This window comes from Pygocentrus nattereri, chromosome 28 (genome assembly GCF_015220715.1).
Source record: "Pygocentrus nattereri isolate fPygNat1 chromosome 28, fPygNat1.pri, whole genome shotgun sequence".
Classification (NCBI taxonomy): domain Eukaryota; kingdom Metazoa; phylum Chordata; class Actinopteri; order Characiformes; family Serrasalmidae; genus Pygocentrus; species Pygocentrus nattereri.
Window position 1 is genome coordinate 5,474,122 of NC_051238.1, and position 14,157 is coordinate 5,488,278.

Consider the following 14,157-nt stretch of genomic DNA (forward strand, 5'->3'; position numbering starts at 1 on the left):
TGTGTATGCAAACACGCGCACACACACACGCACGCACACACACACACACACACAAACACACACACACATTGAGCTTCCTTCTGCTTTATTGACCTCCGAAACACTTTCCACCCTCCCTGCTCTTCCTGTGCTGCTCCAGACGCCGCGCACTTCTCTTTAGATCTGCCGCCGTTCTGACAATGCTGCTGACGATTTAGCATTAAAATCTATATTAACATGAATGACAATAAATGAGTGCTATCAAACAGTAAAATTGTTGTGATTAATCACATTGTGTGTAGTTAATCAGGATTAATCTTATCAGTCTTCGTTGCTAAACTTGACCCTGAAAAAGATTTTTTACATTGAAAAGTCAGTGCAGTTTATAAATGCTATATTAATGTTAACAATGAGTGACTTAGGACTGTCAAACAATTAAAAGCATTAATTTTACTTAGTTGTGTAGGTAATCAAGATTAATCGTATTTGACCCTAAATAAAGATTTCTTTTTCCATTTAAAAATGAGTGCGTTTTGCTATAGTGGTATGAGTGGACAGAGTTTTTAACACCTCAGTGTCACTGCTGGACTGAGAACAGTCCACCAACCAAAAATATCCAGCCAACAGCGTCCTGTGGGCAGCGTCCTGTGACCAATGATGAAGGAATAGAGAATGATTAGCTCATACTGTACAGCTAGAGATGTTATCATCTCTGTCTTTACATCTGCAAGGTGGACTGATAAGGTCGGAGCGTCTAATAAAGTGGACAGTGAGTGGACACAGTGTTTAAAAACTCCAACACTGCTGTGTTTGATCCACTCGTACCAGCACAACACACCACCGCCGTGTCAGTGTTACCGCAGTGCTGAAAATTTATCCACCACCCAAGTAGTACCTGCTTTGTGAGGGTCCATGGGGGTCTTGACCACTGAAGAACAGGGTAAAAGGGGGCTAACAAAGTATCAGAGAAACAGATGAACCTGTCTCAGATTTCCGTCGCCAGCATCCAGTGATACAGTAGCTAAATCAATAAATAGCAAATAATGATTCGTTTGCCATTTTATGCATTTGTGCATTTGATGCACTATGATGTAGATGTACCTATACAGACCCCACAGCCATCGCACACCTATACAGACCCCACGGCCATCACACACCTATACAGACCCCACAGCCATCACACACCTATACAGACCCCACGGCCATCACACACCTGTACAGACCCCACGGCCATCACACACCTATACAGACCCCACGGCCATCACACACCTATACAGACCCCACGGCCATCACACACCTGTACAGACCCCACGGCCATCACACACCTGTACAGACCCCACGGCCATCACACACCTGTACAGACCCCACGGCCATCACACACCTGTACAGACCCCACGGCCATCACACACCTGTACAGACCCCACGGCCATCACACACCTGTACAGACCCCACGGCCATCACACACCTGTACAGACCCCACGGCCATCACACACCTGTACAGATCCCACGGCCATCACACACCTATACAGACCCCACGGCCATCACACACCTGTACAGACCCGACGGCCATCAGAAGGCTCCAGTGGGCGACTGAGCGGTCAGTCAGTGTTATTCTATAAAGGTAAAGCATATTGCCTCACATCTGGAGACCATCCTTTTATCATCCCCTTTTTATTGGTTCACCACTTTTACTTTAGAACAAGGTTTATCAGGTGTTTGCATTGCAAGATTCATTGCTCAGCTGGCGAAGGAGAAGCGACTTCAGCTTCATGACTTTATAGTATTTAACTGTTTTTCATTGCAGATTAAACATATCAGGAAACCACTTGGAGAAATTATTAACGCAAATACGTCCTCCATTTGTCTCTAAATTGACATTCGTCTTAAATCTTTCTCTTTTCCATTTTATTAGCTACTAGCTAGGTGAGATTATTGTCTGCGTTGCTATGGTGGCCAGCAGTCTGCAGATCTTCAGGGTTAAAGGGTGAATTAGCAGCTCTACATTAATTTCAGTGTTTGAGACCATTTACTGTTAAACTGTGTTGAAGGATCAGCAGAGCTTTATTTTACTGTAAAGGAGGAATATTACCTACTGATCTGATTCAGCTGAGGAGCCGCACAGGACAGTACAAGAGCCGCATGCAGCTCCAGAGCCTTATGCTGCTGACCCCTGGTTTAGGTAAATGATTCAAATTTGTCAGTATTATGAATTAACCTGTGTCCTGAAATGATTCACATCCTAATTAGTAGTCTCACATGAATGAGTCACGTGCATCATGACCAGCAGGCAAACTTACCAGCAGAACAAGCCTTCACCGCAAACATTATGTCTGAAAAGCTTGCAGCTGTTCATTATTAGAGCTAGATGGAGGTAAAAAGGGTCAGTTCTGTTGCTTTTCCACTGTTTACTGGCTTCAGGTTTGGTGCTGCCAAGTTGATGCTGAATACACTGGGACAGTGGGGGGTTGAGTGTCTTGCCCAAGGTCACAATCAGGTATACCTAGTTAGAGATTTGAACCCACAACCTTCTGGTTAATGGCTTAATTCTCCTACCATTAGGCTACTGGCAATCCCAAGTGACCTGGGGTTTTACATTTACAGCATTTAGCAGAAACTCTTATCCAGAGTGATACAGGACCACATATGAAAATGCCTCAGACCTCATTTGAAAAGGTCAGATTTGTGTGTCTACACATCTCTGAAAGCATCAGATCTGTGCCACATTAAGACAAATAAATCTAATTTGCGCCACTTCTGCTCAGTAATGTGATGGCAGCCTCAGAGATGCAGGGTAAAGTTAAATACGTAACGTTTTGTCCGTGCACAGTAGCTACCAAAATGAAATCTCATGCAGCACCACAGCACAGCTGATTGGGCCTGGATGCTAACTTTCAGTTCTCCTTTTGTGACCTAGGAGATACTTTCATTATAGCCAGCATCACTGCGTCAGAGGCAGAAAGGAACTAGTTTAGGGCAGTTCTCCTTTGATTCTGGTCATGTGTGGCTGTGGCATCACTGGGATTCAAACCTGTGTCCCAGGTTATAAATCCCAGCTTTGCTCTTGTAAAGCATGCACTTCTGGTGCTGAACGATGTTGATACGATTCAATATGGTATTTTCAGATTGTAACACAGTATGAGGAACTTGTTTTATTTTTCTTTTATTTTTCAGAGCCATCAGCCTCCTTTATTTGCACACAGAGGAATTAGACCTCCACATTTAACCCAACCATGCAGTGAAGCACCCACATACATGTGCACTAAGGAACACATACACTAGGGGGCAGCGAGCACACCTGCCCGGAGCGGTGGGCAGCCCTATCCATTGCGCCCGGGGAGCAGTTGGGGGTTAGGTGTCTTGCTCAAGGGCACTTTAGTCATGTACTGTTGGCCAAGGGGATCAAACCAGCGACGCAGTCACAAGGCTGGTTCCCTAACCTCCAGCCCACAACTGGCCCCAATTATTAGGGAAAAGCCAAGTTGTGTTCCTCATTGTATTCCACTTTTTTTCCTTTTGTTTTATGGTTTTCACAGTTTGCGATTTTCAAGCTAGAACCAACAAACTATCCAGGAATATTAGAGCTTATATAGGAGTCGTGTTGCTTGTGTTTCGGGACTGATCACAGGCATGGTTTTTGTGCAGCGTTTAGTCAAATATCGTTTTTTCAAAGCAACTCTTCAGCAACCACCTGGGATTACATAGCAATGGCCAAGCAACTGCTTAAGCTGGGATTACACTACATGACTTTTACCCCGATTTTAGCCCCGATTGTCAGCCTGGCTGAGTCTGAGCTGGTCGGCTCTAGTCTGCAGAGTTTTGGGTCAGTCGGAGTCGACAGTTGGAGAGAGACTTGAGTCGTGTGTGGAGGCTCTGACTCAGATTGTGTGTGTGTGTTTGTGTGTACAGGTGTGCTCCAGGTTACCTGGGTGAATACTGTCACCTGTGTGGGCCGAATCACTGTCTGAATGGAGGGAACTGCACAGTGAACAGGATCGAGGGGCAGGAGCGAGCGAGCTGTGTGTGTCCTCTGGGTTTTAACGGGCTGCGCTGTGGAACCCAGATAAACTCCACCTGCTACCCCAACAACCCCTGCACCAACGGAGGCACCTGCACTGTCCTACCGCACGACCGATACACCTGCCACTGCACCCCTGGCTGGACAGGTACATTAGTACCTCTCTCTCTCTCTCTCTCTCTCTCTCTCTCTCTCTCTCTCTCTCTCTCTCTCTCTCTCTCTCTCTGTCTGTCTGTCTGTCTGTCTGTCTGTCTGTCCCCTCCCTCCCTCTACCCCCTTCATCCCTCCCTCTCTCCCTCTATTCCCTCCCTCCTTTCCTCTATTCCCTCCCTCCCTTCCTCTATACCCTTCCTCCCATCCTCTATCCTCTCCCTTCATCACCTCCCTCTCTATATCCCCTCCCTCCCTTTCTTCCTCCCTTTCTTCCTCTTTTTCTGTCTCCCTCCCTCTCTTTCTCTCTCTCTCCCTCTTTCATTCTTTCTTTCCCTCCCTCTATCCTCTCCCTCTATCCTCTCCCTTCATCCCCTCCCTCCCTATATCCCCTCCCTCTATCCTCTCCCTCTCTCCCTCTATCCCCTCTCTCCCATCCTCTATCCTCTCCCTTCATCCCCTCCCTCCCTCCCGCCCTCCCTATATCCCCTCAATCCCTCCCTCCCTCCCTCCCTATATCCCAGCCCTCCCTTTCTTCCTCTTTCTGTCTTCCTCTCTCTCTCTCTCTCTCTCTCTCTCTCTCTCTCTCTCTCTCTCTCTCCCTTTCTCTCTCTCCCCCCCTCTCTCCCTTTCTCCCCTTTTCTTATTCTTTCTTTTCCTCCCTTTTTCCCTTCCTTCCCTCCCTCTTTCCCTCTTTCCCTTCCCTCCCTCCCTCCCTCCCTCTATCCCCTCCTTCCCTCTATCCCATCCTCTCTCCCTCCCTTCCTCCATCCCCTCCTCTCTCCCTCACTCCCTACCTCCCTCCCTCTATCCCTCCCTCTATCCCTCCCTCCTTCCCTCTCACCCATCCTCTCTCCCTCTCTCTCTCTCTCTCTCTCTGTCTCTGTCTCTCACTCTCTCTTTCTCTTCCCTCCCCTTTCTCTCTCTCTCTCTCTCTCAACATCAAGGAGAACATCAAAGAAAATCAGGTCTTGAACAGTGTTGTTCCAGATAAAACAATTAGCGTCTCTCTCTCTCTCTCTCTCTCTCTCTCTCTCTCTCTCTCTCTCTCTCTCTCTCTCTCTCTCTCTCTCTCTCTCTCTCTTAGGTTCACGATGTGAGAATGAGGATAGTTGTGTATCCTCTCCGTGTGCTAACGGAGGCACCTGCACCGCACTTTCTGCTGGAAAGTTCTCGTGTTCCTGTCCACCAGGTTACCATGGAGATCGCTGCCTTAACGACACAGACGAATGCGCGGAGAACCCGATGATTTGCCGGAATGGTGGCCAATGCGTAAACGTGCCGGGGTCGTACCAGTGCAGCTGCGCACCGGGGTTTACAGGGCGAAACTGCGAGAGCCTATACGTGCCCTGCTCTCCGTCACCCTGCATGAATGGAGGAACCTGTAGGCAGACCTCAGACACCACATACTGGTGCCACTGCCTACCAGGTGAGCTCTGTTTGGAAAGGAGAAGTGAGAGATGGGTGTAATTAGGATAAAAATGAGACTACCACTATTACTGGCTATCATCTGCATATCGGTTATTGCTGCAGGTTGTGTGATACCATGATACCGCAGATATACTGCCGTATTTCAGTTATGACAGTATTTCAAAATGATAAGTGTCAAATAAGAGTTTTTATAATCTACATTTGCGTGGATTACCGGTAAATTGGAGTCGTATTTGTTTGGTGTGTGGCACTTGCCACGTTAACATGCATCTTAATAATCTGTTAGTAATCCGACTAATGGCTCAATCCAGTGTGTGTACACCTCAGTCGGAATAGACTAATCGGAATACAGTTTCTATCCAGTTGAACGAGGTGGGTAATCCTGTTAATAATAATCGCTGAGCTAACGTCAGAATAGCTTTCAGGCTAGAGATGGAAACACTACAGCACGAGTTTAAATTCAGCTTTTGTGCTCAACTTTACTGCCTCTGATTTGAGTCATACGTCATTTTTAATCTTTTAGAATGCAAGCTGTGTCTGAAAGTGCAGAGGGAGCTTCCCAAAGCCCCTGTTTCAGTTAATCATATTTCAGTGCATCATACCAGTTACTGCGTGATGACCAAGCACGTTTCATCTCATAAGTACTTTGAGGAACACTAATTATTCCAGCTGCATTAGTTCGTCTTCCTGTTTAGCGTAAAAACAACCTCAGACTGAGCCACCGCCCCCACCTCTTACTTCAGCCTTATTAGTATTCTGTTTTTTACTCATTTATAACCAGTTCCTGTTCAGAACCACACTTCAGGGGACATCCCCAAGACAGAAAAAGGGAGGGAAGTTGGAGGCTAGTGAGAAAAGAAGGGAAATAAGGTAGAGAGGTGAGGGTAGGAAGGGCTATGCAATGTGCAGTTTTTTGTAAATTATAAATTATATATAAACTGGACTAAAGAGTGATTTGCAGTCAGGACAGCTGAGTGTATTTTGAGTAAAAAGGTGCTTTTTTGTAGTTTGGACAGCTGTAATTTGGAGTATTGAGTGTTTTTTTTTACAGCTGGGACAGTAACTCTTGTGAAGTTTGTAGTCAAGACAGCAGTTATTTGGAGTTTTATGGTTGGGGCTGTAACTTTGACTAAACGGTGATTTTTGTAGCCAGGGCAGCTGTACCTTGGAATAAAGAGTGATTTTTGTTGTCAAGCCAGCAGTAATTTGGCCTAAAGATTGACTTGTGGTTGGACTAAAGAGTTTTTTTTAGTTTGGATAGATATAATTTGGAGCAAAATGTATTTTTTTCTGAAGTCGGCGTAGCTGTAACTTGGGCTAAGCAGTGATTTTTGTAGTGACGGTAGCAATAATTTGGACTAAAGAGTGATTTTTGTGGCTGCTATTTATTAATTATTTATTTTTTTTAAGTTTAGACTTATAATTTGGAGTGAAAAGTACATTTTGTTTAGTTGGGACAGGTGTAATTTGGTCTAAAGAGCTTTTTTTTAGTTTGGGCAGTTATAATTTGGACTGGGGTGATTTGGGTAGTTGGAACCAGTTAGTAATTTAGACTAAACAGCCTTTAGTACATCTGGTGAGGCTTATATTATTCTTAATTTTTTGTGAACTACATTCTAAATGTTAAGTACAAAAAGAACAAAAAATATGTATACACACACACACACACACACACACACACACACACACACACACACACACACACACACACACATATCTCGCTGTTGTCGGAAGAGAACCTCATATCTCCAAATTGGAACTTTACAGGAGAAAGAAAAAACTGTAGTTTTAATGCAAGTCAATGGAACCAGACATCTTTCTAAGTCATTTTGGGCCGTTTATTTTAGTCCATTCATCATGAAATGTACAAACAATGGAAAGTGCAGTAGGTCGTATGAAATTGTCAAAAACCGAAAAATGACAAAAATGGACATACAAGGTTTTCTTCCGACAGCAGTGATGTGTGTGTGTGTGTATATATACAAAATGATATAGAAAATTCAGATAGTGTAATCGTTCATTTGAATTGTTACTGTATTTATAGTCTTTTTGCGACTGACTCATAAAGGGGTATGTTTGCTGGGATTAATGTCGGTTGAGGATTAAACGCACAAAGAGCCAGTGTCCCGGGTTTAGATTGAACCTAATCTTGGACTAAATTGTAATGCTAAATGTGATTCAGTGTTGAGAAAGCCTTTTTAGTCAGACTTAAGCTTAATGTGGATCTGGGAAAGAGGCCCAGAGTGAACTGAACGTGAGTGTCAGTCGTTTAAGCGATTTATCTAAGGGCTTTTATTTTGCCCACCGATGTTTGTGAACAGTCTAACTCCGTCTGTCCGAGTATGATTGACTGGAAGAGTCTTTTTCAGTCTTCAGCTTAAAGTTTGTTTTGAAATAGCAGAAATGAAACCAATATGAGTAAAACAGAGAAAACATATTGTTCTTTCTTGTGTTCAGGCCTGTCTGTACTGAACCTCTCTGCGTTAGTAGATCAGGGAAACGCATCCCGGCGTTCTGAAAGCCCCATGTAAAGGTTATGATGGGCACGGCTGTCAGGAACAGCGAGAAATCCCAGCATTGCTTTGTCTAATGGAGATTCTGTAAGTGGCCGCGTGACGTCACTCCTGTATCTCCCGCTTTCGTGCTGACTGGGTCAGTTTTTACGTTTTGGAGCTGAAATACAGGAACTGTTGAAATTCCTCTTCTGAGTTTCGTCTTCAAAGGGGCGTGTGTTGGCACGGCACCACAGCAAGCTGTGACCAGCGTTTGCCCCGGAGGCCAGAATACGATCCGTGGGAAAGCAGAGAGCAGCAGTGATTAAAAACGACACTGATTGCTTTTTAATAAGGTGATGCGCTGTAGATTACAGTCTCTGTGTTGGGAGAGAGGAAAGGATAGAGTTTTGGAAAAGCAGGAGGTGATTAAAGTGTTTCTTTCTAATTGCAATCATAAGAGAACAACAACAATAATAATAAAAATGATTGTTTATGGTAATTGTTAATGAATGAATAGTAATTGATCTGTTCCTTCTCTCTCTCTCTCTCTCTCTCTGTCTCTGTCTCTGTCTCTCTCTCTCTCTCTCTCTCTCTCTCTCTCTCTCTCTCTCTCAGGTTTTAACGGCACTAACTGTGAGGTGAATCTTGACGACTGTCTAGATCATAAGTGTCAGAATGGAGGAACCTGTATGGATGGCGTGAACACCTATAACTGCCAGTGTCCTCCTGAGTGGACAGGTAAGGTCTTGCATGTGTAGGTACAGTGAAGGTTTCCTGTCTGAAATGAAACTGAATTTGTTCTCAACAGTGAGGATGTCACAGGTCACAAGTCACTGCTTCCTGCATGTAATAGTGTGGATCACAGGTGTCAGACACAAGGCTCATAGTCCTATTCGGCCAACAAAATTGTCTAATTTTCTATTAATATTACCCCATTTCACCATGAACTGTACTACAGTTCCCAGCATGCACTGCAACATAATGTGTGCTTCCATCCCCTTCTCAACAGTGATCTATGGGACTGCGCCACAAAACCAAAGCATAAAAAGATGCCAGGTGCCCAGTTCAAGCAAGTGGGCAGTTTTAGCGTGTTTTCACAAATAGTTCTTTTCAAATGCTCATTTCTGCAAAGCAGAGTTTACACCCCTCCACTGCACGGTGTAGTTCAGGGGTCCCCTTGTTCCACACCTCGTACAGCTCGTCATAAAGGGCTCTGTTGTTTCCAGATAAGTTAAATCCAGTGTGTTTGAGCAGGGAAAATACTAACCCTGCTCTGTGGCTCTTCAGGACCGGGGCCAGTTTCTCTTAGCCTACTGAGTTTATCAGATAACTCTGGTAAACATTGTTTCTTGTGCATGCCTGTGCATAATTTCCAGTCCATCAACCACGTTTATGCTTCCTTTATCTCAGATGGGCCTAATTTGGCTACTTTCACAGTAAGAGATTAAGTAAGCCATGAAAAACTCTGTGCTCTAGTTCGATACTCCTTCGGTAAAACTGTAACAGAGTGCGTCTTAGTGACGTCTCAACTGCATCAATGCTGGAATATTAGAAATACACTGCGTTCACAGCGTTTTTCCGCCTCTTGTCAACCAAACCGCTGGTCGCTCATCACGTTTCTGAACTCAAACTGACCGTTGGCTGTCATGGCTTCGCTGACGCTCAGCACAAATCACATGCGTTCCTGTTAAAATTAAAAATCCTGGGGAGAAATCGCTCGTGTGCTTATTTTTACAAGCTGTGCAGTCAGTCTGTGAGGAAAACAGTGTTTGTGGCAAAAGCACCGCCGCCGTTATTCCATCTCTACTAGAAGCAATTATCTAGGAATGGAAAACAGATGTGAATTGGATGTGAAACATGCAGGAAGGTCGATCTCTAGGAGTGGTTGGGAACCACTAGGTCATGTCAAACTGGGGACCTTCCGGGCCAAAGTGCTGTGGATATTAGTGTTTATCCTTTTCTAACCCTTTGAATTCAGTTCATGAAGACCTAATTAATTAGCGGATGAGCTGAATCAGTGTCTGTAATGAGACAGTGTGATGAAGTGTGCAGTGTTTTGGCCCGCAAGGACTGGAGTCTGACACACGTGTGCACTTTTGAAACAGAAGAACAAAAAAGCTTCATTATTATGTTCATTATAAGTATTATTATTATTATTATTGTTATTATATTATTTTTTCAATGTTGTATTATTTATTTATTTTTTTGATGTTCTGTTACTGGGATCAGTCTTATCTGCAGAAGGCTGGTGTGGCTGCATGTGTTCTTTCTAGACACTCAAACACACCTGGTTGCCCTTTATCAATTCAGTCTTAAAACAATTGATCATGGGTGCAACCACATTGATCTTCTCCTGATAAGATCAAGTTGAAGTTCAGATGCACTTTATTATAATCCCCCCGAGGGCAGTTCATTTGGAACGGATACCCCTGTGCGCTGTTCCTCCAGTCTCTTTTATGTGGTTATTGCATTGTTAAATATAAATATCATTCAGGTTCATGCCAAAATAATCACACCAAATGGTGCATTCAGCACATCATAGAAAACGTACCCCCTCAGTTTTTGAGCTTCCGTCACATTTGTGCTCCCCTCAGGTCAGTTTTGCACAGATGATGTGGACGAGTGTCGGCTGCAGCCAAACACCTGTCAGAACGGGGGAACCTGCAGTAATCTGCCGGGCAGCTACACTTGTGTATGTGTGAATGGCTGGAGCGGGCTGGACTGCTCCGAGAACATTGACGACTGCGCAGCTAAACCCTGCACTGCTGGGTCGACCTGTGTGGACCGCGTCGCCTCCTTCTTTTGCAGCTGTCCTTTTGGGAAAACTGGTGAGTGAGCATTCCACTGAATTTTCCAAAAATTATGCATTAAAAAATATTAATAAAAATGCAGCTTTTCTCAGACCTATTGTAAAATGTTAATGATAGAAATACATTTCCTTTGAAGACTGTTGTGCTTTAGAACGTCTTGGATGTACTTTACTGCCATGCAGCCTAATAATCTGTTAATAATAATAGCTTAATCGGAATAATATACGTCCAATTATACACCTCAGTCAGAATAGGCTAATCTGATTGAGGCCATTTAGAATACAATTTCTGTCCGACTGAACGAGGTGGGTAATCCTGTAAATAGTCTGTTAAATAGAAGAATAATATCCGTGTAAACACCTGGATCTGATTACATTCCCTATCGGAAAGTTTTAAGTACGTTCTGCATGTGCGTCGCGTCATTGTGAGAGTTTATAATGTTCGACACGGTGGAGCAGAAACTGGTCTGCAGAGGAGACGAAGTTCATGCTCTGATCTTTAAAAGACGGCGGTGGGACGGACGTCCAGCTTATGCGTCTCAGAACACGACGTCTTCCTCTCACCGCTTCCTGAGTACATATGAAGTACATTTTTCTGCCATAATTTTAAAGCAATTTAAAACACAAGAGCACCAGCTGAACTCTTGTCTCACTCTGACTGGAATTGTGTGATGCTTGTTGTCATGGTAACATCTACACTAAGTGGTTCTCCACGCATGCGTGTAATTTTGGATCTGATTGCTTGTAGTGAGCATGTAAACAGATTTTCCATCAGATTGTTTAGTAGAGTGAGCAGATAAGCACCTCAGTCTTGATCTATATTCGGAATTAATTTAATCGGATTGGCAAACATCTTCGCATGTGAGCACAGCCAGTGTTTCAGGAATCGGGCATTGCTTTTGTAACCGTTTCTTGTCGGTGAGGGAGATTTTGGTGTTATTAAACTTATAGATGTCTGGATCCTCTCACCAGTTTTGGCTTGGCAAGTGTCCCTGGATTGGAGCGTTTCACATGAAACTGCTCTAAATTACTTTGGTCACATCTTAATAATGTAATTATATAGAAATGTAGAAATTTATGTGGAATGACCCTTTAGTACCCTCACTGTTCCAGAGGCTGTTCTGGGTTTTACTAGCTAGAATTACAGGCAGGCTTCTTACCTACAACAGCTTTAGTCATTTTAGCCTTCCAGGCTGTTTAAAATCTAACCAAGTGGTTAATTTTTCTCCGTTAATGTTTGGAAGGGGAAGGGCCAAGACGATGATCTCAGGCTGTATTGTGCCCCTCGGTGACTGAGTGTCTGTGTTTTTTCCTGATGCAGGTTTACTGTGTCACATTGATGATGCGTGCATCAGTAACCCCTGCAGGGCTGGATCACAGTGCGACACCAATCCCGTCAACGGCAAATTCAACTGCAACTGTGCCTCCGGCTACAAAGGCCCCACCTGCAATGATGACATCAACGAGTGCACAATTGGTGAGAGCAGAGTCTCTCTATCACTCTCTCTATCACTCTCTCTCTGTCTTTTCTTCAATTAAGTGTAAGAAGCTTTATTTGTCCGGTCACATTTAGTTACAGATTTTCCAAATTAGCAATCTCTCTTTTACTGTAACTTTTCCTTTTTCTTCTTCTATTTGTATCTCTCTCTCTCTCTCTCTTTCTCCTTTGTTCTTTTTCTTCCATGTTCTCTCCACACTTCTTTTTTCTCTCTCTTCCCTCCCTCCCTCCCTCCTTCCTTGCCTCCCTCCCTCCTTCACTCATTCACTCCCTCCCTTCCTCGCTCTCTCCCTCCTTCGCTCTCTCCTTCCCTCCCTCCTTCACTCTCTCCCTCCCTCGCTCTCTCCCTCCTCCTCTCCCTCCTTCGCTCTGTCCCTCCCTCCCTCGCTCTCTCCCGCTCTCTTTCGTCCCCCCCCCTCCCTCTCTCTTCTGACCTGAATCACTTTCGTACGTGGTCCTAGATCAGATGCATATCTGATTTGTGGCCATGAGACCTTAATGTGAACGTTCAGATCAGAATTCATGAATTTTTTCCCTGTGCGTGCGCCATCATTCAGCGTTACCATGGCAGTGTTTCAGTGTTCATATCTAAAGCTCTGTGCACTCTGAGGTATCTGTGTCCTTCCTGTTAAACTCAGAGATGAAGGAGAGCGATTCAGAGACGGACTTCCTCCACTGGGGGTTTCCATTATAATCTCCACATTATCACTAATCAATCACGTAAACAGTCCTCACTCAGCAGTCATCGTTATCTCTGAGCCTGCTGGAGCTCATTTCCACACTATGGTTCAAAGCTGACCGTTTAGTCTTTTCGAAGCACAGTTAATGGTACACACCAGTTTTGTTGCAGAAAAAAATATAATTCTAATATTTTAGGCCACTTGCAACCGCACAGTTTTCAGATAATTAGTAGGAAGATGTAAAAAATAAATCAGTAACCTTCACAAATGTTCAGGATGATGAACTGTCGGCATTGAGTGATACATATGTGAAAAATACCACATTGGCATCGGCCCAGAATTACAATATTGGTGCATTTCCATTCAAATAAGTAAACATGTTGATAAGAATTTGCTATAAACCAACAATTGTATTGTGTTATTTATAATTTAATTAATACATGTAATGAAATATCTTAAATAATAATGCAATTAATAATAAAAAATATATTGCTGTCATTAGAGATTAACTTTCTCGTGTGCTTGTCAGGGCCGAACCCGTGTGAGCATGGCGGTCAGTGTATGAACACGGAGGGCTCATTCACCTGTCAGTGTGTGCGCGGATACAGCGGCCCGCGATGCGAGCAGGACGTGAACGAGTGTGGATCAAACCCCTGCCAAAACGATGCCACCTGCCTCGACCAGATAGGAGACTACAACTGCATCTGCATGCCAGGTAATCATATGTTATATTATTTTCCATTATAATATTATACTCACATAAATGATATTAGGGCTACAACTGATGCTTGTTCTTTTTCGATAATGAGCCAGTCAGACCAGAGATACACAAGAAGAGAGCTATATTGGTAACACTTTACTCTAGGGTACTGTTCATAACGCTACATGACACCTACATAAGCTTTTCATGACCACTGACAAAACCCTACGCAAGTGTTTATAAACGCTAACTTTAATTGGAACTGGCGAATGTAACCTTTTTAGCAAATGACACAAGCTGGAATAAGCATTTATAAATATTTCCGTGGGCCTGTGTCAGTTGTCATGACAAGCTTATGTAGGTGTCATGTAGCCCTATGAACAGCACCCTACAACAGTGT

The 14,157-nt window shown here is 43.9% G+C and overlaps 1 protein-coding gene across 1 annotated transcript in view; it reads left to right on the forward strand.

The window, feature by feature from the left end:
- notch2 (notch receptor 2) overlaps positions 1-14,157 on the forward strand; it is a 93,752-nt gene that overhangs the window by 49,806 nt on the left and 29,789 nt on the right. Inside the window, 6 exon segments of the mRNA XM_037535693.1 lie at positions 3,886-4,142; positions 5,232-5,573; positions 8,686-8,808; positions 10,665-10,898; positions 12,201-12,356; positions 13,587-13,772. Coding sequence (XP_037391590.1) covers positions 3,886-4,142; positions 5,232-5,573; positions 8,686-8,808; positions 10,665-10,898; positions 12,201-12,356; positions 13,587-13,772 — 1,298 coding nt within the window.